Below are 26,557 nucleotides of genomic sequence, written 5' to 3'. Positions count from 1 at the left end.
AATTTCCAAGGAGGCGGTAACCTTATGGTTGCATCCAGCCTTTGTTCCCAAAGTTTCTTCAGAGTTTCATATTAACGAACCTATAGTTTTACCCTCGTTTATCCAAAGCCTGATAACTCCAACAAAGAGGCGTGCCTACACCTCCTGGACGTGAGGAGGGCGCTGGCTTTCTATATAGACAGGACTAAGTCCTTCCGGAAAATGGATAGACTCCTAGTCTCTCTCGCTCCCAAATCGAAAGGAGAAGGTCTCTCTTCGCAGAGAATCTTGAAGCACATCGTATCCTGCATAAAAATGTGCTACGAACTCAAAAGGACTCCTTTACTGGCCATGTCCAGGGCTCACTCCACTAGGGCGGTGGCGGCATCAACAGCCTTTTTCAAGGGCATTGCGCTAAAAGACATTTGCAGAGCGGCAACCTGGTCATCCTATGACACCTTCACCAAGCACTATGCCCTTCACAGGGTATTCCAAGAGGATACCCTTCTCTCGACAGCAGTCCTCTCGGGGACAAGCTGCACATAAACCGATTACCCACTATCTTGTGTTACTGCTGGGTAGTCACCTATCGTGGAGCACCCACAGGGACACTCGAGGAAGAAAGAGAAGTTACTCACCGTAGTAACGATGGTTCTTTGAGATGTGTCCCCGTGGGTGCTCCACCACCCGCCCATCCTTCCCGTTTCGGATCTCTGTTAGTATTTTTCAGGAGCATCCGAGGTGGTTGGTCAAGGAACTGGCGGGGACCGGATCGCGCACGCGGCCGGGAGCACGCAAAGGAGCCGTGCGCGCCGGCACATGCGCAGTCTGGCAGAAACTGCTGAAAAGATTCAACCTGCGGCGCCGGGGCGAGCCCGACACCGATCGTGGAGCACCCACGGGGACACATCTCGAAGAACCATCGTTACTACGGTGAGTAACTTCTCTTAATTATGCCATAATCATATGGTATCTTCAAAGAATATGAGATATTGTGTCATACTCTGTACTAAGCAAATTTTGTGCTCTAAATCAGAGTTAGCTTGAGGAAAATATTTATGCCTCACCATTTAAACTATGTTTTGATTCCTTGATGCAAAAATGATAGCATGGTATAACTAAGAGAGAAGTTGTCTTTAAGTTAGTATTGTCTGTCCTTTCTTCCTTGGTCTTTGGTTTGGACAGTGTTGCTTTGTGGCTGTCTTCTAGAGCTGCTGAATTAGTTTGGCAGGCCGATAGACACTCAGTGAAAAGAAAGGGCAAAAGCAGTATGTTAGCAATGAGTTTAGTGTGAGATACACTTTTAGTGTTGTTGGTGAAGATTTCTTATGTTTTGTTTTTCATTTCCTAAAATCATTATTTTAAAAATCATCATACATTAAACATTTGAGTGCAAATAAATTTTGAGGGATTTGAGTTTTCTTCATGTCACTTTGCTTTTAGAACTGAACCATGAAGTGTTTGCTCCTTTGAACTGGAGGTATAAATTCCAGCTTGAAGACATAGCTGTGCTAATTCTGATTGAGCTAACATCCATCTTCCAGTCTGCTTATTGGCTGTGGACATGATCTTTCGGGGGAATAAACGTTTTTCTGAAAGATTTGTTCTGGAAAATCTTCATCTGGAAGATTACTGTAGTGTAGACATAGCCCCAGTGAGGTGGTTGGAATTGGAGTTGAGTAACGTTTCCATAAAGACATAATGCAGCTATTACAGTATTATAGGGTGTGGCAGTTCACTTTTCTGTTCACTTCACTCAGATGTGATGTGTGACATGTTGGGTCACAGAGATCCCCTTGAGACTTTCACATGATGGTCTGATTATTCCACTAAGTCCCCTTACCTGCCCTCTGGTGTAACCCCAACCAGCCCTGCTGAGCGAGAAGCTCTGGTCTCCTCCAAAACAGCCACAGAACTGAAATCACAGCCCACAGCAGAGCCACGTGGACACAGAGAGCATCTCAACTCTGAGAAGGCTCGGTCAGAGGAACTTGACATAGTACCCCGGTGCACAGCCCTTGTAGCACCAGAAGCCTAGATAAATCTGTCTTACACTACATAAAAGTTTTTTAGAAAGTAAGCTTGTAAGTTGTGTGCTTCCTTTATCAATGAAAGAGAGAGCTGCACCGTGGTTTTCCCCCCACAAAAACAATTATTTACATTGGGTTTATTTTAATATACAAAAATGATTTTATTAAGGATTTAAGAAAATTTAAGTGGTTAAAAATTATGACAGAAATCAAAGAAAATGACTACACAAAATAAAAGAAAACATGCCTACTAAGCTTAATATTCTAAGAAACTTGTTACTTGCAGTGTCTACCCTAACAATAAGTTTTAAACATTTTTCTCACAATCTAGACAGCCTTCTAGTTTGGGCCTGATCCTTCCCCCCATTCATCCTTAGATGTTTCTAGCAGGCATTTTGGTGTTTAAGCAAGGGGACGTCTTGGTGTGTCACTGCTACGAATTCCCCTATTATTTGGTTTCCTGCCTGTACTTAGAATTGCCAAACAGGGGAATCCTCTGTGTTTTAACTTCAGCTATTTTGCCAGTCCCACCCACAAAAAGTACTACGTTAAAAATGGGTTCCAGCATCAGATGGCTTGACTGTACGTCTTAGGAGGACCAACCCTGGTCCAGGCTTACAGGAAGCACAAGAATATTCACAGATCATGATCTTGAGCATCAGACCATTACGTTCCTTAAGTACCACTAATTGCTTTCACTAGCACACTTAGATAGGTTTTCAAAACAAAAAGCAGTCAAGTAGCACTTTAAAGACTAGCAAAATAGTTTATTGGGTGAGCTTTCGTGGACAGACCTACTTCTTCAGACCACAGCCAGACCAGAACAGACTCAATATTTAAGGCACAGAGAACCAAAAACAGTAAGCAAGGAGGACAAATCAGAAAAAGATAATCAAGGTGAGCAAATCAGAGAGTGCAGGGGTTGTGGGGGGAGGTCAAGAATTAGATTAAGCCAGGTATTAAGCTAGATAGGTTTTATACTTCAAATTTCTAACTTAAAGTACAGCAATGGTACATGCACCCAAATAGAATACACATATTCAGGGGATTACAGGATCTTCAGTGATAGTTTACTTGTTCCATTTGCATGTAGCATATTTGAGTTAGGCATATTCATATTCAAAACATTTTCATAAAAATATTGAGGTGCAATGTCACTTGACCAAAAGCATGAGAGAGTTTTAGAGAAAAAAATAGTGTTGATAAGCACTTCAGTTCTAATGTACAGTGAATATTCAGCTACTATTCAGTGAAACTTAAATTTATTTCCCTTGTTCTCACACCAACGTTCTTTTGAGTCCTTTAACTGTTTGTTACATATCATGAGCTTTAATTATTTTGCCATTATTTCTGCTAGACTCAGGGAATTTTATTGTCTTATTCTATAATGTAGAAGGACTGCCAGCAGGTAATACGAAGGACTCTTTTCCTTTTGACCCGGCCTGAATTTATACCTATGGCAGTTTCTACATTTCATCTAGCCTTGTTACTTCTGTCTTAATCCACAGAATTCCAGAGAGTATGCTACATTGTTTGGATGTCAGGGCCCCTTGCAAATGATCTTGGCCAAGCAGACTGAGAGGTTATGTAACTTGCAAAAAGGCTTTACTGTAAGAAGGTCAGGTAGCTTCCAATGAAAAATTATAAATGGATTAAGGCACTGGCTAGAAAGGAAACTTAGGCTATGTCTAAACTACAGCATAAAGTTGGTTTTAAGGCACTTAGCTCAATTTTACAATGTGACTGTCTTCACTGCAAATACCTTTAGGTCAATTTTAAGGGGTGCTGAGTTTGATTTTTCTCAGCTCAGCCCTCCAGTGTGATGTAACACCAAGTTCAAACTTGAAAAGTCAACTTAATGCTAGCATGGAAACAGTGTTAATTCAATTCGATTTTATTGGTTTCCCTGACGTATCCCACGATGCCCAGAATGTGTCCATTCTGGCTGCTTTCACCTCCACTTCTCTCCAGGTGTACAGGAAGTAGGAAACAGAAAGCCTGACAATTTGAATTCATTTTCTTTGTGGCCAGTGTGGTGATTGTATCTAGCCATGAAACAGAGCCATGAGGAGAGCCAGGACCTCATTTCGGCTGGCAATCTAGCCTCCGCCCCACCAACGACGTGCCAGCTCTGCAGTGTGGACCATGCTTACAGACAGCAGCATATCCTACGAGAAACTAGTTTTCTCCTTGTCACACTTTCTGAGTGGGACTCACCAAGCACTAGGGGACTGATCCCCATGTCAAATTTTTTCGAGGGCTGGCCCCTGAGAGACAACACGCACTGGGCAGCTGGCCCCCAGCAGCAAATATTTTGGGGGGACTGGCCCCTCAGAGGGCAGCAGATGTTTTTGGTGCTGCCCCTCCCCTCCACCAATGTACACAACTGATTAAGCACTGTCAACAGGTTACTCAGCTGGCGGGCCCCTCAGAGGCAACATGCACTAGTATTCTCCTTTCCCAACGTGTGTGGCTTGGGGAGCCATAGTTCAAGCGGTGATCTGTTTGGTGTGTTTTCACCAGGGAAAAAGTAGTTGAGGGACCTGTTGACATGACACAGTCAGCTGTGTGCTCCCTGAACTCCTTTAGTTCTAGAGAAACATTTGGTAAGGCTATTTTTGAAAGTCACTGTTCTTTTAAAAAAAAGGTACAGAATGCACCACCCATCAGTGACCAGTTTTGGTGTGTTTTCACCAGGGAAAAGTAGTTGAGTAGCCTGTTGACATGGCACAGTCAGCTGTGTGCTCCTAGAGTTCATTTGCTAAGGATGTTTCAGCTTCTGAACCCCATCAATTGTTTTGGTTTTCTTTCCCCTACTTTTGCCTCTTTCCTTGAGAATAATACAAAGTCTTTCCCTAGTCAAATCGAGCCTGTTTTCCACTTGGTCATCATGGGTACATGGTAGAGTCATCTAGGTGTTTTTTGACAGGGCAAGAGTAACTAAGCAATCTGTTGATATGGTACAGTCAGCTGGGTGCTTCCAGAGCTCGTTTGGGTGCTTCACCTTCTGAAGTCCACCTGTTTGATGTATTTTTCCCCTGGGATTCTCTGCTTTTCCTTCTTTGCTTGAGAATAATATGAAGTATTTTCCTGTTGCATGGAGCCAGTTTGTTCCACTTGGGCATCACGGGCTTCAGCTTTTGAAGCCCACGTGTTTGATTTATTTTCACTGTAGAAAAGTAATTGAGCAGCCTGTTGACATGGTATAGTCAGGTTATCTTTTCAAGTCACTGCTCTTTAAAAAGAGACAGAGTGAAGAACAGTGCCAGCAATGGATGCTTAGAAACGGCTTGAGGGCTGTGTGAATAATACTGGCGAATCAATTTCCCTCATTGGGGAAAGACTTCAGAAAAATGGCCGTTTGTTTTCAGTGGAAGGGGAATGAGGGCAGTGCATTCTGGGTAGATGACCTCACACATCCACACCTACTTTCAGGGCATTTTTCCCATAATGCACCTGCACAAAAACCCAGAAGGTCATGGGGCTGAGGGAACTGTGGGATAAGTTCTTACAATACATGGCAGCAGCAGTCAAACTTCGACAATTTTGTTGGGGCTGCAGTGAGTCTACTTTATGGGCAGTTGTGGAAACTCAACTTCGATTTTATAAAACCTAGTGTTAAAGTCAACTTTAATAAATTTGACTTGATTTTGCAGTGTAGATGTAGCCTTAGCAAGGGAAACCCAAGATGGATACAAAGGTCACTTTGCTCAGATCACTGAAGTAGGCTTGATATAGCTTGATATTGAAGGCACTTTGGACATAGGAGTAGAATTCAAAATGAGTTTGCCAAATGGGACAGCTCGTTTGAATTAAACAAGGTAAATTCAATAAAGACGGTGGAAAGTACTTCACTTAGGAAGGAAAAATCAAATACATAAAGTGGAGTGTAACTGACTGAGTGATACTACTGTTGAAGAGGATGTGAACATTTTGGTGGATCACAAACTTAATGAGTGCAGTTTTAAAAAAAAACTCATGTTCTGATACATTAAACAGGAGTGTTGTGTGCTCTGTTCAGCATGGGGGGAGTGTTCAACTAGGGTACTTTGTCCATTGCTGTGTGGCACATTTTAGGAAAGATGGACAAATTGGACAGAGTCCAGAAGAGAGCAACAAAAATTACAGAAGTTTTAAGAAATCTGGCTTATGAGGAGAGATTTTAAAAAAACTGGGCAACATTAGTCTTGAGTAAAGGAGACTGAGAGGGCACATGATACCAGTCTCTAAATATGTTAAGGCCCGTTCAAAAAAAAACATATTCAGTGGTTCTTCACGTCCTTGGAAGTAGAATAAGACATCATGGGCATAATTTGCAGCAAAGAAGATTTAGTTTAGATATTAGGGAAAAGTTTCTAAGTAAGGATAGTAAAACGTTGCAAGAGAATTCCAAGAACAAATTAGACAAACATCTGCCAGGGATGGCTTAGGTGTATGTGATTGTGCCTCAGTGGAGAGGACTGAACTTAATGATTTCTTAATGTCCCTTCCAGCCCTACGTTTTTATGATTCCGTGATGAGTATTTGTGGGAGTACAGACCAGAGGTATTTTTTTTAACCTAGCTTTGTGTAGAACATAAGAACAGCCAGACTGTCCCATTATTCTGTCTTCCAACAGTGGCCAGTGCCAGGTGTCCCAGATGAGTGAACAGACCAGGTAATCCTCAAGTGATCACACATTCTCAGCTTGTGACAGACATGGGCTAGGGCACCATTCCTACCCATCCTGGCTAATGGCAATTGATGGACCTATCCTCCGTGAATTTACCTCGCACTTTTCTTGAACCCTGTTGAAGTCCTGGCCTTCATAACATCCTCTATCAAGGAGTTCCACAGGTTGACTGTGCGTTATGTGAAGGAATACTTCCTTTTGTTTAAACTTGTTACCTATTAATTTCATTTGGAGACCCGCCATTCTTATGGGAACAAGCAAATAACTTTTCCTTATTTACTTTCTCAACACGATTCGTGATTTTTATACACCTCTATCATTTCTACCCGCCCTTACTCTCCTTTTTTCTAAACTGAAAAGTCAGTCTTTTTAATTTCTCTTCATATGGCAGCTGTTGCAAATCATTTTTGTTTCTCTTTTCTGAATTTTTTCCATGTCAAGATATATTTTTTGAGATGAGGCAACCACTGCTGTACTCCATATTCAAGAAGTGGGCATATTATCAATTTTGTATAAAATCGATATGTTGTTCTGTTTGATTTCTACCCCTTTTTAAATGATACCTAACATTTTTATTTCCTTTTCTGACTGCTTCTGCACATTGAGTGGATGATTTTAGAGAACTATCCACAATTACTCCCAAGATCTCTCTGTTGTGTGATAATAGCCAATTTAGTCCCCATCGTTTTATACATCTATTTGGGATTATGCATTTATCAACATTAAAATTCATCTGCCATTTTGTTGCTCAGTCGCCTAGTTTTGTGAGAATACAGAATATATGGTGTGGTTAACATAGTCCCTATCTCAGAGTGTTTTGTAATTGGTTTTCCTTAATCCTGCCCTTCCCCCATCAAATGACCTTTTTTGTTTTGACATCTTTGGAGAATTTATATAAACTAAAAGTTGACTGAAACATGTAAAAATCTTTGGGTAGAGGAGAACAACTGTATTCGAGCAAGTACAAGTTATCGGAAGAGATTTGATTTAAAAAAAAAAAAAAAAAACTAATGAAAAGTAAGATTACCGAAATGTGGCTTCATACAGACTGTTTGAAATCTTAAGTAAAAAAAACATTCCTGGTCTTTAAATGATTTTTAGTACAGCTGTCTTTTAATAAAATTTATATTTCTTTCACAAAGTTTCTCTTTTGACAGAAAATAGAAATGTTTCACTTTTTAATACTCTGTCATTCTATCATGTATTTATATTACAGGCTAACTAAACTCCAGATTTTGGAACTTAGAGAAAACCAGTTAAAAATGTTGCCAAAGTAAGTACAGATGGAATATTTAAGGAGCATGCCTGCTTTGTTTTCAGTTTCAGTAAATTCTTCTTCTCTCTCATACTCAGTCCCTTCCTTACGTTCCAAATTAACTCTTGTTTTCTCTTCTCTAACCCCATGGACTGCTTGATCATCTGCCTTATATAATTAAATTTATTATTGGCTCAGTACCGTGTAAATTTTCCCCTTTTCCCCTCAGTCACTGGAACTGTTTCCCATGAATTGTGCTGTCAATCTTAATGTTATGATTCCAGCTAAAAATGTCTTAAATTGTAACCTATCAATTTCCCTTTCGAGAAATCTTGCAAAATTTTATTGTATTCTTACTCTCTGTATGTGCATGCATAAACTTATTTTAGTGGCACAAACCCTTTTTGAGTTTACTGTTGAAATATTTTGTAGATATTATTCAAGTTCTAATATTAGATTCTACCTGTGTGGGATTAATTGATGCTTATTGCTCAGAGTGACTGAGTGTGATTATCTCGTTTATGAACAATGTTGGTCGTGGATAAATTTATTGTTGATAAACTGCACCATACAAATCTGTGTTCTGTAAAATCTCTTATGCAAGATGTAATCCAAAACACTTCAAGTTGTTTAACAAAGCATGCATATTCCCTAATTTAGGTTTCCACAGCTGTAAAATGCTAGTTAAAGTATTAATCTGTGGCTGTCTTCATAGTAAAATTCAATGACATGTTTTATTCTTTAATTGTGTATTGCTTGTATTCCCTGTTTTCACCTCTTAATTTCAGGCAGGGGTTATTAGTTGTTGTCCTTATTGCGTCATGAGAAAAACTAACCCAGGAAGCTGCTAATGTTGTTACCTCTGTGGTCTGGCAGTGCCCCGAATGATTTAATTTTCCACCTAATATATATGGTGATCTTACTTGTATTTGTTTTCATTTGAGATACATGCAACTAATGTCATACAGCTGAAATCTGTTATTGGACAGAAATGATTGTGGCTTATATTGCACATTGTGTCTAGATACTCCTCTGTTAGCGGCAGGCCTGCCAACAGGAGACGGCAAAAGGGGCCCTTGGGCCTGGCAATTCAAAAGCACCTGGGGCTCCCACCCACCACGACTGCCATTATGGCAGTGCCTGGCGCCTTGGACCCTTTAAATTGCTTCTGGAACCCCTACACAGCATGCTCCGGGCAGTGTTGACACTGCCTGGGGAAGGCTAGCCCCAGCCCTGCCCCTTCCAGAAATACAGCGTTTCCCTCTCTGCCTTTCCCAAGGGTCCAATGAATTTTTAAGCCCTACTGATCAGAGTGGTTAAATTTACTTGATGGTCCAAGCCACCTATGACAGCCTTTAGTAATTTGAGAGCAAGCATGCCTGTCGGGGCTTGGGGCCTCAGCTGCACAGGGTATGCCTGTGTGAAGTTCAGGGGGTCATCCCCCCTCACTGCAGATTTTTGCCACCAGGGTTTGCTGCCTCTGCTTTGTCACTTGATGTGGCCAGGCCCCCTGCCTGCAGAGCAGCTGCTAGAGCCAGGAGAGTTGACCGACTCACTGGGCTCCTATACAAGATCAGAGGGGCCTGGCTCCTTGCTCCTGGAGGGTCTGGAGCCTCAGGTGGAAGCTATGGAGCCTGGAGGGCAGCTAGCCCTGAGGGCTGCCTGGAATATGCCATGCTGCCACTGCACCTCCCCTGCTCCCCCACTGCACTGTTTGGAGCACACAGCCTGGGGGACTGGAGCATGCCATGTGGCACTCCAGCAGTGATTTAAAGTGCCAATGGCTCCAGCCACCTCTGCTGCCACAGAAGCAACGGTAGCTGATAGCCCTGAGCCCTTTAGAATTGCTCATCCTGGAGCCCCGTCCCCCAGTGTGAACTCTTAGCCAAAATATTTGACTAATAGCACCCACCATTCTGCTGACATTCAGATAACAAAGTTTTTACTTTATATCACTAATTTTCAGACAAAAACTACATGCAACTGGAGCTAAGTTTATGAGACTATATCAGTAATTTGTGTGTGGTCCTCTTACAGATAAAAATGATGGCAGGAATAATGTAATGCTTCATAGGTGAAATCCTGGTTCCATTAAAGTCAATGGGCATTTCTGTTAGTGACTTCAGTGGGATCAGGATTTCATTCTGTATGCACAAAAAATAAATTGAGCTCTAACTGCGCAAACATATAAATTAAAATATTTTTAAAAGCCCATATGCGGGCTTATTAAAAGGACACTTTTTATAAATGCGGCGAATGCGTTGGATGAAAACAATCAATATAAAATTAATAATTCTCATTAACTAGGAAAAGAGATAGTAGTAAGTAGATACAAAAGTGAAAATATTTTTTTTGGTGCTAATAAGATATACTAGCCTGAATTAATTAATAGTTTACTATAGAGCCTAAACATTTTGGTCTTGTTTTCATGTTTATATTTCTATATTTTTACTTTAATTTCCTCACAGTTATTGATACTTGTTGACTTTTATTTTTAGTCATAGAGGTAATTGGGGAAACTTACCGTAACATTCAGCTAGCACTCCTACTAAATTAGGTTTGAGTAAAGTATTGAACACTGAAGCAAAAAAACACTAGTTAAAGCTGTTAATAAAAGTGGGCAATTAATGCCAAGGAACTAAATTAACCTGAGTTTATGCCAATATGTTATTTAGCTTTAAGTTGATCCACTGTTTAGAGATTGAAGGATTGGAATTTTTGCAATGCTTATTAAAAATAGGTCTTCTATTTAAAAGGGAAGCAAGAGTGCTGTGAACATTTTATAGGCAGTTTATCGGATAAGTGAAAGTATAAGGTTACGGGTGCGTGTGCGCGCTTTTCATGGAGTTTTTAAATGTATTTCTGATTGGGGCAGCAGACTTGAGCTTGGTCTGCAGGACTATAAAATTGCTGTGTGAACATTCCCGCTCAGGAGTGAGGGTCTCCGACTAGCTTTACTGAATGACTTGGAATGAGTGAAATGACCGTATTGGTCGTAATTTAATTTACAAAAATTAAATTGTCTGACACTAAATTTCTTAAAGGTCTGACTTATTTTATCTGATTTAGTCAGCAGGATCATTAAAGTGTAGTTATTCAATTGAACAGTGTATGAAAATCTGACTCTAAGTATTAGTCTACTTACAGGAATGCATCACTATTTAATGCTGATTAAATAGATGTATTAGTCTGAATACAGGAAGATGGGATGTAGCTGGTATTTTTTCAAATCTGATTCCTTATTAATTCCTTCCGTGTGCAGAACCATGAACAGACTGACTCAGCTGGAGAGACTGGACTTAGGAAGTAATGAATTCACAGAAGTGGTGAGTTTTAGCTAAGTAGCAGAGCTTTGAATCATTTCCTAAATCTTTATCCTTAAATCTATTTTTAATCAACATCAAAATGTAAAACTCAGCTTACCAGTGACGCTACTGAACAAACGGTGCATACATTTCTTACGGCTTTATGGGATCTACTTTAAATTCTAACTGCATGTTTATTTTCCCTTTCCTTTAAAAAAAAAAAATCTAGTGATGTGATAGGACTCAGACATTTGGCAGAAGGTGTATTTTAATAGGCAGACATTAGGGATTCCTTTAGTTTGTGACAAGATAATTAAATGGTTGAAGTCTTTCATTTGTTTCTGCACAACAGGTAAACATAATATGTGAATCGAAACCATGTATCAATCAGTATTGGGAACTGTTTGGGCTCAAGGAAAACTGATGTACTTGCTGTTTGAGTAGTGCTCACCATAGTGTTGGCTTGGGGTTCTCAGCTGTTGTTACAGGGATGATTACTTCCTCTCCCATTGAGGATTCTGCAGACATTTACAGTAGCATAATGTTTCCATTGCAACTACAGAAATTGCTTATACAGAAAAGTAATGTTAGGAAAGTATTCAGTGTATTTTTAGCTATCTTGTAATAGGAGGGAGAACAAAGGCACAGAGAGTGTGGAATTTAATAACTGGAAACATGATGAAGATCCAACACTGTATGATCAACCAATTCTATGTGGACCACTATTAAATGCAGTATGGAACACAGTTTGAGGAGTCCTGTTATACCAGACACTTCCTTATTTGCTACTAGGCCATGTACTAAGAAAGGATACTAAGAAGCCTATTCTTACACTGCATATACGCAAGTCTTGTCAGAGGCTTAGAATATGTAAAGTTAGTTATCTGTTTGTGTCCTGTGGGTACACACAAAGCAAGTATAAATTAAAACCTGGATTTAAAAAGTCTTATTTAATAAGACTGTTCAAATGGCTGAATTGATTGTTCTTATATCAGATTTTTTTTTTTTTGACAGCCTGAAGTACTCGAACAACTGAGTGGGTTAAAGGAATTTTGGATGGATGGTAATAGGCTAACTCTTATCCCTGGGGTATGTGTCTTTTTGATGGTTTAAATGCATTGTATTATCTTTGTAGTAGTACTTGCCTTGCTGTTATCATCTTAAATGTATATTTTAGAGAGTTTGTCAGATGAATTAAGATTTTCTCATAAACAGTAAGAGCTAGGTCCACCAAGTTTGGTATAGAGCTTCCTTTTATCATAATTTAAAGCACCATAATGGTTTGGTTGTGCCAGGAAAATGGGATATGCCTGAAATGGGATTGTTTCACATAAAACCAAGTGTAAAAGAGCCAGATTCACCAAATCAGGTATGGTCCTGAAAGCTGACCTGAGTGAAAGTTGAAAGACTGAACCAACATGAGCTAGAAAAATTGGATGCATCTGGAATAGGATTACTTCTCAAATCTTACAGAAGAGAGATTAAAATATAGAACTTATGAGTAGTCCTCTGTTTTGGCCCAGCTAAATCAATGCTTTCAGGTTTTGAATAGTGGGAGAAAATGTTATTGGAAACCCAATGGACTATCGCCCTTTTTTTGTTAAAGCATAGTGAATTATAAAAGTTTATAGGGATGATGAAAATATACACTTGAAGGAATTCCCATTTTAAAAAATTTACTGAAAAAAATTAAACAAAATTTCATCTCCCTTTTTAAAGAAATCCGAAATAAAAATAAGCTTCATAAAAATAAAGTGTTTTTCAAAAATACAATAATTTAAATAAAGCATGTATATTTGTCCTTTTATTTTCTTAAAGAAAATTGAGTCAAGGATCCAAGCAACACTGGTAAATCTGCTATTTAAGAATATTTGCCACAAGAACGTGGTTAAGATTTTTATGTAAGCCTCAGTTCTGTAAAGGCTTTGATCCAAATCGTAGTTTTAATATAAGGATATTTGCATTTCCTCCTATAATTCACAACATATATTTTGGTAAATTCTAGTGATTACGGTAGATGTAGAACATGACCAATTATTATTCAACAAGTTGAGTATCTCCCTTTGGTGTATTTAAGAATTTTGTTTTGGGTCTGACCAAAAGCCCGTTGAAGCCAATGCAAACGTTCCCATTGGTTGTAATAGGTTTAGGGTCAGGTTCCATCTTCTGAATCTCAGTTACAGTTATGAATGGTCCATCCTGACATCTTATTTTTGTTCTAATGATCCTTAAAATAAATAGTATATACTAGGAGTCTCCAACAGGAAAATAAGAAGCATCAGGTTTAATAGAAAAGTATTTCTTTCACATAATGCATAGTTAAATTCAAACTCTTATTTGCCAGAGGATGTTGTGAAGGCCAAGACTATCACAGGGTTCAAAAAAGAACTAGAGACATTCCTGGAGGGATACGCCCATCAATGGCTATTAGACAGGATGGATAGGCATGGTGTCCTTAGCTTCTGGAAAATACAAGCTAGGAATAAACAACAGGGGATGATGGTTCCCTGTTTTTGTTCATTCCTTCTGAAGCACTGCCATTGACCATTGCTTTAAGACAGAATTCTGGCTAGCTGGAACTTTGGTGTGGCCCAATGTTGCCATTCTTATGTTCTGGCAATTAGAGCAAATTGATTGTTTTGGAACTTCACAGCTTATTTTATATTTTGTTGTAAATTGTACTGCAAATTATGGTCAATATATATTTTAGTTTCAGACTTACAAAGCAATAGTGCCTTTCTGACATGTGAGGCTTATAGTCCATCTACTTTTGTTTGCATAGCTTTTCTAGGAACTGAGCTATAGCCATCCTTAGTCTCTCTTCCCATTTCAATGTATTATTGTTGGATACATATTTGAAAAAAAAAAACAAAACTTTCTGTTGTACAGCCCAAGTTTAGTGGAACTGTCCATAAGTGACATATAATGATCTCAGCTGGTTTTAGAGTTGATCAACATTTGTGTGTGCAGGAAAATAAGAGGGCTGAAGAGTTTCAGTTTTGCTTGTTTAATTCCTCAGCCAAGCCTGATTGCCATTGGAGTTGCTTTTTAGGGAAAGGTAGGGTATGAGCAGTTCTTTCAGAAGATCTATGTAGGATGCCTATGCTAAAAGGGGAGCAGATGTAGGTTCAGACCACCATTTGGTCATGGTAAAACTCAAGTTCAGGCTCAAGAGGTGCACCACAAAAGTGACCAAGCTGAGATTGAGATTCAGCACGGAGCAGCTGAAGGATTTAGAGATGAGAGCCAGTTTCCAAGTGGAGCTGTCCAACAGATATGCACTTACGGTAAACCTCATCCCAAAAGATAGAGAGAGAGAAAATTTGGGAACACATCAAAACAGCCTGGAAAGAAACCTGCGATAAATCATTGGGAAAGAGGACAAGGCATCACAAAGAATGGATCACAGCAGAAAATCTGAGAAAAATGAAGGAACAGAAGGGCAGAAAAGCAGCAGTCAACAACAGCAAAACAAGACCAGCCAAGATGGAAGCTCAGAGACTGTACTCAGAAGCCAATAAAAGTTAAAAAGGCTGTAAAACGAGACAAGAACAACTTTGTGGAAAACCTTACACAACAAGCTGAACAAGCTTCAGGACAGAGAAACTTGAAAGAGCTCTATAACCTAACATGGAAGCTGGCTGGGTCACAGTGTACAGTGGATCAGCCAGTGCAGGATAAGGAGAGGCGTGTGCTAACAAACCCAAGTGAGCAGCTCAATAGATGGAAGGAACACTTTGAAGAGCTACTGAACCACCCTGCCATGGGACCTCCCAAGTTACCACCTGGAAATATACTGCTACAAATTAACAGTAACAGACCTACCAAAGAAAAAATCAGAAAAGTCATTGCCCATCTGAAAAGCGGAAAAGCACCTGGTCCAGATAAGATCACTGCAGAAGCAAGAAAGGCAGGTAGTGAGACATCAGTCAACATGATGTATAATCTGTCTGGGAAAATTTGGGACACTGAAGAGATCCCATAAGACTGGAAACATGGCTACCTTATCCAGCTTCCACAGAGAGGCAACCTGAAGGAATGCAAGAACCGGAGGGGCATCATGCTACTATCTATTCCAGGAAAAGTGTTCAATGGGATTCTTTTGGAGAGAATTAAGACAGAAATTGATAGACAGCTCAGGGAAGAACAGGCCAGCTTCTGAAGCGAGTGATCCTGTACTGACCAATTGGCAACTCTCAGAGTTATCATAGAACAGTCACTTGAGTGACTCTCCCTCTGTACATAACCTTCATAGACTTTGAAAAAGCCTTTGACAGTGATGATAGACACTTTGTAGAAACTGCTGCAACACCATGATATCCCATCCAGAATTATTAACTTGATTCATTCAATGTAGGAACCCTCAACGTGCCAACTTGTTCACAATGGTGTCTTGACAGAATCCTTCAGCATACTGTCAGGGAGTGTGACAAGGGTGCCTATTGTCACCTTTCCTGTTAATCACAGTGGACTGGATTATGAACAGGACAGCAGATGGTCATCAATGGGGCATTCAGTGGGCATTTTTCAAACACCTAGAGGACATTGATTTTGCTGATGTCACTCTCCTTTCACACCAATGTGAAAGAAAATGTCACAACGCTAGACAAAACTGCCTCATTGCTTGGACTGAGCATTAACAAGGAAAAGACCAAGACAATGAGGATCAACCAGTCCAATACCACCACCACACCAGGAGAGGATGACCTGGAAGATGTGGAGCAGTTTACCTATTTGGGGAGTATTATGGGCATAGATGGAGGAACAGATAAGGATATCAATGCCAGGATAGGGAAAGCAACAGCTTCATTCAAGATTCTCTGTCCCATATGGAGTTCACAAATAATATATGTGAAGATGAAACTGTGGCTCTTCAACATAAATGTGAAGAGTGTGCTGTTGTATGGATGTGAGACGTGGCATACTAAAAAGTCTTCAAATCACAAGCCAGAGACATTCATAAACAGATGCCCAAGGTACATCCTTTACATCAAATGGCAAGACTTCCATCACAAATGAGGAGCTTTGGTACGGAGCAGGACAAGAACCAATTGACATTGAAATCAAGAGCAGTGGGGATGGCTAGGCCACACTTTCAGAAAACCATCATCCAGCATAGTCCATCAAGCTCTCACATGCATCCCACAAGGAAAACACAAACGAGGAAGACCTCAGAGAATATGGAGAAGGTCTACTGAGATTGAAGGACAACTGGGGTACTCTTGGAGCCAGCTAAAAGTTTTGTCCCAAAACAGAGTGAAGTGGAGGCAACTTGTAGATGACCTATGCTCCATGCAGAATATAAGAGTTAAGTACTAGTAGTAGTAGCAGTAGTAGTAGTAGAGTTCAGTTCTACAAAACTGTATGCATCAGGGAGAACGTTGAGTGTTTGAAGAAAAATAATGATGTTTTACTTGTGATAAATTATGACATTTCCATGTTACGTTATGTACAGTCTGTGCTTGTGCTAAATTAAAGAGTGTTCCTGAACCTAAGTCTTCAGAGTACTTGTTGGTCCAGAGAACGAATTGTAAAATTAATTAAACTTAAGTAGAAACCCTAATAACTGGATTTTTTTACATTTAGACTTTGTACAAGCAAGCATGGAACAATATACTGCATTCTGATATATTTAAAAATAAATTTAGTAATGTGATATAGTTTGTCTATTTAATATCAAAATCTGCCAATGCTAATGATGCTCTAAAGTGGACGGGTGAACAAACATTTTATGTCAGGCCCCACTTTTCCTCCTTGCAATCAGCAGCACCTCCCCAGGCTGTCTAGTATAATCCAAACTGAGGGAAATTTTGGCTATGTTCATATGAAAAATAACCTTTCAGCATATGTAAGAAAATAAGTATGTAGAATATAAAAACATCACTAATTGGTATATAAATGTGACTATACTTACATAAAGCAGTGACATATTTCAGCATTTGTAATTAGATGGATGTGCCCAAGACCTAGCAGCTGATGGTGCTGCAGCCGCCTTTTGAAATTACATGCCCCCCACTTTGCTAACCCACCCTCTAAAGAGTTATGGGGCAAGAAAAGAGAGATCAGGGATTCTCAGTCTTTTTAATGTATGTTTGTTTGTTTGTTTGGACTCTTTTTGAAGAAGTAGTCATGCTGTGACAACCCTCTTCAATATTTTCTTCTGCCCTGATGGCAGTGCCAATGCTGTCTTCTGAGCTGGGTGCCTGGACAGCAGCCACCACTTTCATACCCTCTGTACAATAGTATAGCAAACCCCTTTTGGATCAGGACTGCCAGTTTGAAAAATGCAGCTTTAGGGTCATTAGGGTGTCAGAAATAATGGCTTTCTTTATTGCTTAAAGTTTCAGCGTTAACTAGTTAGTGGATTTTTTTTTTAAGTTAATAGGCAGTTTGAAACAGCTGACCTACTTGGATGTTTCTAAAAACAACATTGAAGTGGTTGAAGAAGGTATTTCAGGCTGTGAGAGCCTACAAGACTTGCTGTTATCCAGTAATTCACTTCAGCAACTTCCAGAGTCCATTGGTATGTATTATCTAATTTATATGCTTTTTTTTTTTTGTTTTAAAATAAATAAAGTAGCTCTTGGTCAAAACTTTATGGATTACAACTTGGAATATCCTGTGGCCCCTAAATCAAAACAATAATCTTAAACTGCTCTATTTATAAATAATGTATGATTGAGTAACATTCTGGGACTGCACCTTTATCACAAATTTTGAAAAAAAAAATTGTAAATGAATGGCAATGTAGTAATTTAAATTGGAGATGAGGAATTTATCTTTACTGCGCCATTGATGATGATCTGAAAAGGAAACTCTGCACCTTAATCTTATTTCCACATGAGTGGTCTATGATATATGTTTCCTAAGATTTCAGGTAATATGGAAGACTACATAACGAGCTAGTATTCTTAACTGGAGCTTTCTTTATTTGATGCTAATTACACTTTTTCTCATTTGAATACTCTTTTTGATTAGATTTTCATTTTACAACAGGTTCACTAAAGAAAGTAACAACCCTTAAAATTGATGAAAACCAGTTGTTATATCTGCCGGACTCCATAGGAGGGTAAGTATTTTACCTGTATAAAACTTTGCCTTGTTTTTCTGCAAGTTCTTCATTAACAATTATCTACTTTCTATGGTTGTCTTATATCTTTCGCTTAGCTTGGTATGACTGGTTACACTAATCTCTCTTCACACTGTCTTATATTTATGGTAGCTTTCACATCCATCCTCTAGTTGGCTGTATGTAACTGCTTTTGTTGTTTTCAAGGAGGTAAAACTGGTATTCGGGCATCAATATGTACAAGTGTGGGAGGGAAAAAAAAACGTGCAGTAAAATATGCAGTTAACTTAAAATGTAGATGGACATAGTGTTTTCAAAAGGTCCCAGCTTCATATTTGTTGCTGCATGAGTTAGATACTGTAAACATTTCAAATACACTGAAATAACAGATATGTATATATTCTTTCTTGAACAATTTCTTCTCCAATTGAAGAGACTCAGCAAATCAGATTTGGGTCAAACCATTCATCTTTTATTGTTATTAGGTATTCATAATTTTTATTAAAAAGTAAACCAATTTATGTAAATTTTAAAATTAGTTGGTTCAGAATGCAAATACTATAGAGAAATTAGCCTTATTTAAAATTGTAGATGTATTAAAAACTGTAGGCATTTATTTATTCTGTTATTTTTGTCCTGCCTGCACTAAATTACTTAAAATATATTTGGTCATCAGAATTTACACTTAGGATGGTTAGCTACCAATTGCAGTTTATTTATTGTGAAACATAAATGAAGCAGTTCATATAGAACAAGTTAAATTTGCACCTCAGCCTTGTTTTGTCACTTTTTAGAATAGTTGGCTTAAAGAGGTCATCATCACACCTACACTTCTCCACGTACAATATTTCTACTTCGTAAGCCTAAAAGAAGTCTTTATACCTTCATTGCCACCCCAACTTGATATTCACGTGATTCGTATGATTCTTGCAGGTCCACTTTGAATGTTTCCGTTACTTGGTGGGCTTCAAACAGTATTGTATGATTCAGTGAGTAAAAATTCTAAGTGGAGATACTGTGCCTGTGATAGAGGCAGCTAGGTCATCTGCCGTTTACAGTTAAATACGGTGCTCGGATAGCCGAGAGTGAAAAATGGGCTGCAGGTGATTGAGAGAAGTTCACTTTGGCCTGAATACATGAGGAGAGTGCGTTAGCAGAGTTCAATTTCAAAACATATTTTTAATGATTAGTTAGGTCTTGGAAGCATTTGAGTTTCAACCATATATTCAATTGCAAATCAACTTACTCTAATTATAATGAAAATTAATTGTGTAAAGAATTATGTTGTTAAAGTGAGTAAGTTTTTGTGTATGTAGCAGGTTGATGCTTTCAATTTCTTCACCTTTGTTCAGGCTAATATCAGTAGAAGAACTGGATTGTAGCTTCAATGAGATTGAAGTTTTGCCTTCATCTATTGGGCAGCTCATTAACATAAGGACCTTTGCTTCAGATCATAATTTTTTAACACAACTGCCAGCAGAGGTATGTTTTTGTACAGAGACAATATTGATCCACATATTACCTGGATATTAGACTATATTTTATGTTTACTTAGTCTGTTCACTTCAAATACAAAGTTACAGATTTTTTGTGTGTATTTTCTGAAGATGTTTTAAAAATTTATAGATTTACAGGTAGTGGCTTTCAAACAGTTGCAATCCAAGTATTCAAATATTCTGAGGCAAGCTTGGCTCTGCAAAAGTAATGTCTGAATTTTTAGTTCATAAACAAAATACACAAAATGAAGGAGAGTATTATTGCTTAATATTATAATGGAATACAGTAGGGACTCAGCATTCGGAAAGGCTCTGTGTTGATAGCCCTCATGAATGTTGAGTTTTGTGAATGGGGGGCTTGGAGCCCCAGGGAAGCCACGGCTGCTGGTGCTTCTCCCTGGGGCCCCAGGGAATCTGCGGCTGGGGGTGCTCCTTGCCCAGGGCCCTGGGAGCTGTGGTTGCCAGCTCTCTCCACCCCAGAGCACCTGGAAGCAGCTGTTCACAAATACTTGAATTCACGAACCTTAGGTTCGTGAATGTTGTAACCCTACTGTATTCACTTTCATATTTAAGAAAAAAGCAAATAGGGTGCACAAAATAATTTAATATTAGATTTGCTCTTTATCATATTGGAAATCAGTGTAAGTAGAGTTGTACTGCTGAATGATCATATTTATTTTTTTCAGATTGGAAACTGGAAAAATGTAACAGTGCTATTTCTGCATTCCAACAAGCTTGAATTTCTCCCTGAAGAAATGGGTGATATGCAGAAATTAAAAGTCATCAATCTAAGTGACAATAGGTTTGTGAATTGCATTCATGTTTAGTTAATTATGGCATAAAATGAAGAAGTATTGCAGGGAATGAAATCTGTATGCATTGCATCTTCAAGACATTTTGTACAGAATATAGTCCTTTTCACTTGATCTTTCTTTTGTCATTCTTTCACATCTTAAAGTTAAAATGACATCTGTAATTGGTATTTTATTGTCATAATAATTGTCTTACTGCATTTTTGATGCTTCTACATTTTGTAACAGCATCTTTATTCCTTTGCAATGGTGGTGGCTGGAGAAGCAGAAGCGCACCATTGCACATTTTTATTGTTGTACTCTTCCAGCTGTATGTGTATCCAGTAGATAGGCAGTAGTAAATCTTAAGTAATTTTAATGTATCTTTTCCCTTATGCAGCAGAGCTTCATTTCGTAATCATTGGCATTTATTCTTTTGGAATTAAATGTATAAAACTATATAAATCAGTATGTCAAGGAAGACTCGAATGGTGTATATGTATAAACAGTAAAAGGCAAGATACACAATACTATCCCAGTACACTTTGTAGTATGATGTGTGTACCTCTGCATTTAATAGACCTGGTCATTGAAATTGTGATAAAAGCTTTCTTTGCTGGAATTTGAAATTCCTTGACGTAGAAACATTTCACAGCTATAGATTGAGTTCAGCAACGTTTCTTTGGAATTGAGGCAGGATTCCAGTAGAACAGAGCCTGGTTTCTTGACTGCTTGCTTACTTGGCTCCTTGGCAGTCCACCTAGTGGACTGCCCAAGAGTTTGGGACCACAGAAGTTCTAGGATCTGTAGTTCTCAGAAAGCCCATTTGTTTTAGTGATAGTTTAGAAAGTGTTGGGGAGAATTGGGGGTAATCAGAACAATACCAAACTTCAAAACACTGAAATGTTTCCACAAAATGGAATTATCTTTCTCAACACAGTTGAGGCATTTACTGGAAAGTAAATGGGTTTCCCCTCAAATTATTACCCGTCTGTCTATCAGTATTTCTTGAACTGTTTTGCAAGCCTTTTAGAGGCAACAGATATAGTTTCTGACTAGACCATTAGTCTTGACAACCATAAGTACATTAATTTTTTGTTTTGTGTATTGTGATTTTTCTTTCGTAGACTGAAGAATTTGCCTTATAGCTTTACAAAGCTGCAACAGCTCACTGCGATGTGGTTATCGGACAATCAGGTGAACAGTATTTTTAATATGCTTGTATAATTGACATTTGTCCAACTTATTCTTAATATAGATAGTTAATTTTATGGAGTAACAAGTTGGATAAAAAGTAATAATCTAATGATACACAAAGACTACCTTAGATTGCAATTTTCTCAATTCTTCACACTAAAAAGCAATCAGTGGGACATGAATGACAAACCAACAATATTACAAGTGCAGGTAGTTTAGTAGATAACATTCTCTCTTCTCCTTGAGTCAGTACTGAACCAGTGCTCATAATGGTGTTAAGGGATACTGCGCTGCTAGAAATACATTCTTTCAGATGTGATATAAAACAGTATATAAACCACCGTAGTAATTTCAAGATGGTTTACATTTTCTGTAAGTCAGGGCACTGAATCTACAGACCTGGTCAAATTTTAGTTTAGAAAACTTCTCTGTTCTATGAACCTTCCTGTAGTTTAAATGAATAATGTACACTCCAGATGTACAATATTTTTGGACCATAAAGTGTCCTAGAAAGCAGCGGTTCTTAAACTGTGGGTTTGGGCCCCCAAGTGGGTCATGACTCCCTTTTGAAGGAAGTCGCCGGGGCTGACTTAGACATGCTGGATCCAGGACTTCAGCAGCTTGGTGTTGAGGCTCAGGTTAAAGGACCCATGTTCCTAAGGTTTTGGCCTCCTTCCTAGCGTGGTGGGCTCAGGTAGACTCGTGCGAAGGTCCCCCCTCCTGGGTTTGTATAGTAATTGTGTTGTCAGAAGTCACAATGCAATGAAATTTAAGAACCCCTAGTTTATAGATTTTTGCCATGCTGTTTTTCTAAATTTGTACTACTTTTATATGACTTTGTTTTGTGTAACTTGCAAAAATCCTTCAGAGGAGAATGCACAGGAATTAATATCAGACAGATTAGTTTTTAAAATCTAATCTGCCTTGTGTACATAAGGAGCAGAGATTTAAATGTTTAGCTCTTATTTGCATGTTGCACATGCTTATTCTCACAGTATTTTTTCCTTTCTCAGTCTAAACCGCTCATCCCCCTTCAAAAAGAAGTTGACCCTGAAACTCAGAAAACAGTGCTTACCAATTACATGTTTCCCCAGCAACCAAGGAGTGAGGATGGTAGGAATTTTTGCATGATTCTTTATGTCAAAAATGTTGACCAATGACAGTAATAATGGAAAGAGTTCAGAAAACATGACTTTTGGTATACAAAACTTTTTAGATCTATAACCAAGAAATTTGAAAATTTGTTTGAAGAATCTTAACAGTAACTTCTCAAAGGTAGAACTAAGAGGAGGTCTACACTACAGCACAAGGTCAAATTAAGATATGCAATTTCAGCAATGTTAATTACCTTACTAAAGATGTACCTTAATTGGGGTTTCTGCACCATCTCCACTAAGGAAGGTGAACAGGTGCATGTGGTCTCATGGACTTCTCTTACTCTTAATGGTGGGGACGTTTAACTTTGAAGTAAGGGAAAATGTTAAGTTAACTTCGAAGCAAGGGAATATGTTTGTAGACTCCCTCCTGGCTACTTCAATGTATTGCCTAACTTTGAAGTTAGTTCCTAGTGTAGACACACCCATAGATTAGTCAACTGGCATTTCTCTTCAAATATATGTTTTGCAGAAATGTCAACATTTGTCTTATTCAATACACATAATTTTATTCATCTTGATAATGGGGGCGATACATTTGTGGTTCATGTAATCTGTAAGTTATTTTCCTTGCAAGTATACGAAAGTTGAAAAGCAGCTGTTTATGTGAGCAGCTCTTCATTGCTAATGCAATTTATAGGAATGCAGGGGATTTTTGTTGTAAAGTTTGACAGAACCAGTACAGAACCAGCGTTCAAGAATCTAGGATTCTTCCATTTCTTAAAAATATGAAATAGTTTATAAAGCTGTCAGTAATACAGTAAACCCTTGAGTTACGTGGGGGTTGCATTCCTGCAATCCTTGCATAACTCCGATTTTCACAGAAGTTGCAGGGAGCCTGGGGCAGCCTGGTTCCCATCTCCCTGCCGCTTGTGGGACCCAGGAAGCTGACTAGCTTGGTTCACAGCTTCCCACTGCTTTAGGGGACCTGGGAAACAGGCTGGTCAGTGTCCTAGATCCTGCAAATGGCAGGGAGCTGGGAACCAGGGAGCTGCCTGGTTCCTGGCTGCCCTCCGCTCCTTGGAGCAAGGAAACTAACCAGGGCTGCTATCCTGTTCAGTTTCCCTGGCTCTGCAAACAGAGGGGAGACAGGAGCCAGGCTGCCGCCTGGTTCCCAGCTACCCACCACTACAGAGACTGAGAAGCCACTCCTGTCAGGGACAGCAGCCTGATTTGCAGCTGCTTCTTGACAGGAAACCGCTTCTGTCAGGGGCACAGCTGAGAGTCAGGTTTCCTGTCAGGGGTAGCAGCCATGAGTCAGGGGTGGCAAGAGTCAGGCAGCTGTCCCAGCAGGAGAGGTTTCCCCACTCCTGTTGGGGACTGCAGCCTCATTCAGTCACATTAACCTGTGACAGTTGCGTGTATCTCGAGGGTTTACTGCGTTCAGAAGTCTTGCTTAACCACATGCTTACTTTTATGTTTTGAGAGGGGTTATTTCTATTGTTACATTTTAAGACTCTAGTAGTAGTACAGTAAAAGCCCATTCAAATAACCAGCACATTCAGTCAGACAGTGTCCCAGATGAGGTTGGCTGTTGCGTGGAGCAGTGTCCCAGGCGGGGCCAGCTGCCCACTGCCTGACTGGACGTTGGGAAGGGGGGCTGACCAGGGCTGGCTCCTGCTTAAATAACTGGCACAATTGTATTATGTGGTATCCCCAGGGAGCTGGGGATGCCAGATAATAAAGCTTGTACTGTAAATGGATTTTTGGAATTCTGGCATATTTGTTGGTAAGTCTTTCTTTAATGGAATTACATACATCTTAGTGAAATCAAATTGAGTATTTACATATCCGTTATTAGACATCTCAGAAAAGCAGCCTCCCTAATTTATTGCATTTGGCAGGCTCAGCTCAGGATGGTTCCTTTGAGAATACTTGTAAACTCAGATACAGAGTTGCAGAGGATTTTTTTCCTCTAGATTTCAGATGAAGTCAGTATTACTAGAAAGCAGGCTCAGTTCAGTGAGCTGCAGTATTGCTGGTCAGAGGATAAAAGGTCTTTAGCTTCTGGTACTGCTGGTTCTTTACCTTTTGAAGCACAGATATAAATACATACTACACCTTACAAGAGCAATGAAACGACTTGATTTCTAATATCTTGTGTTTATTAGAGTTCTCTTTCTTTATTTAGTACTGTTTATATCTGATAATGAAAGTTTCAATCCCTCATTGTGGGAGGAGCAGCGAAAACAGCGTGCTCAGGTGGCATTTGAATGTGATGAAGACAAAGATGAAAGGGAGGCACCCCCCAGGGTCAGTATTGCCAACTCCATTTTGAATGCCTAATTCTTCACTTTACTCTTGCTAATGGCTGTCAACCTCTATCTACACTGATGAGTATCTACGGGCTGAAGAACTAAAAAGTTTTAAAACTTGTTTTCTTTTCATACCTCTTTTTGTTAAATTACCCAAGGGAGAAGTCTCTTTGATCAGAGGGTTTCTCCTCTCCCTGTCCCATTAGGATCAGGCCTGCTGATGGGGGAGAGAGGGGAGGAAGTGAGAGAGGACGAAGTGTTGTGGCTCTCTGCTTGCAGGGGGAGGTAGTGCCGTGGTCTGGCTGGTGCTGACAGCTAACTGCTGTTGGCCCTGCCCCTTCCCTCCCATCGTACCCCAACGTCCGTGGCCACTGTTGATACCACTGAGTGTAGGGTATATCATTAAAATGGAACACATGTTGTTAAACTGTGAGTTGGTTTAAGGCAATACTGCTTACTTCTGGAATAAACCTGAACTTGGAAAAAAAATTCAGGACAGTAATTGTGAAGAATTCTCGGGATCTCATAGCTATTATGTAACTGTCTCTTGAGTCTTGTCTCTTGAGACATAACTGTCTCTTGAGTCTTCCATAAATGTAGGATCAGGAGAAACTGCAGCCACTTTAATGCTATCGGATGCAATAGGGTTCTGTGCATTAGACAATAAAGTAAAACTGTTGTCTGGGACTAACTAATTTATCTTTAGCACTCCTGGATTTATTCAATAGAATTCAAATGGCAAAACAGATATTCAGGTGTATTAGTTCCTTCCTGTCAAATTCACATTTGATTGAATATTCATGTTTTAAGTTGTTTTGTTGCTCTTTTTTTCACAGGAGGGTAATCTGAAGAGATATCCAACACCATATCCTGATGAACTAAAGAATATGGTCAAAACTGTTCAAACGATAGTACACAGACTAAAAGATGAAGAAACCATTGAAGATGGTAGCAAAGAATCAAAGAAAGAAGGCCATCAAGTTTCAGTAAAAGATGTGGGTGTGAAGGTTAGACTCAATATCCTCTTGCAGTTTTGATAGCTGTTTCAAAGATCTGGAAAATAGTGTTACGTAATAATATATTGATATTCTAATTCAGTCTTTTTTGTGAAATAATTCAGAGAGGAAAAAGGGCAAATGAAAGAACATAACGTATGTATTCAGTGTTTTAAAAGATGCAGTAATAAATGGCTGCTTTGTGTTCGTAGTAGTTGCTGCCCGCTAAATGACTCTGTTTAGGAAGCAACTACAGTGATTCACTCCTGAAGCTCATATAAATTAGACATAGCACAAAAGTAACTTGTTTTATCTTTGAAAGATGCATCTCCATGGCCTTTAAGCATGCCTTGTTGTTG

At 39.2% G+C, this 26,557-nt stretch overlaps 1 protein-coding gene across 7 annotated transcripts in view; it reads left to right on the top strand.

Moving 5' to 3' along the window:
- ERBIN (erbb2 interacting protein) overlaps positions 1-26,557 on the top strand; it is a 161,361-nt gene that overhangs the window by 91,635 nt on the left and 43,169 nt on the right. For all 7 annotated transcript variants that reach the window (XM_074995489.1, XM_074995490.1, XM_074995493.1 and 4 more), the window contains 11 exons: positions 7,898-7,954; positions 11,199-11,262; positions 12,256-12,330; positions 17,620-17,764; positions 18,238-18,310; positions 19,663-19,792; positions 20,493-20,608; positions 21,725-21,794; positions 22,808-22,907; positions 25,080-25,201; positions 26,040-26,210. In XM_074995489.1, coding sequence (XP_074851590.1) covers positions 7,898-7,954; positions 11,199-11,262; positions 12,256-12,330; positions 17,620-17,764; positions 18,238-18,310; positions 19,663-19,792; positions 20,493-20,608; positions 21,725-21,794; positions 22,808-22,907; positions 25,080-25,201; positions 26,040-26,210 — 1,123 coding nt within the window. The remainder of the gene's footprint in view (positions 1-7,897; positions 7,955-11,198; positions 11,263-12,255; positions 12,331-17,619; positions 17,765-18,237; positions 18,311-19,662; positions 19,793-20,492; positions 20,609-21,724; positions 21,795-22,807; positions 22,908-25,079; positions 25,202-26,039; positions 26,211-26,557) is intronic.

This window comes from Carettochelys insculpta, chromosome 5 (assembly GCF_033958435.1).
Source record: "Carettochelys insculpta isolate YL-2023 chromosome 5, ASM3395843v1, whole genome shotgun sequence".
Classification (NCBI taxonomy): Eukaryota; Metazoa; Chordata; order Testudines; family Carettochelyidae; genus Carettochelys; species Carettochelys insculpta.
Note: the sequence above shows the minus strand (reverse complement) of the source record. Positions and strands in the feature narration are given on the sequence as shown.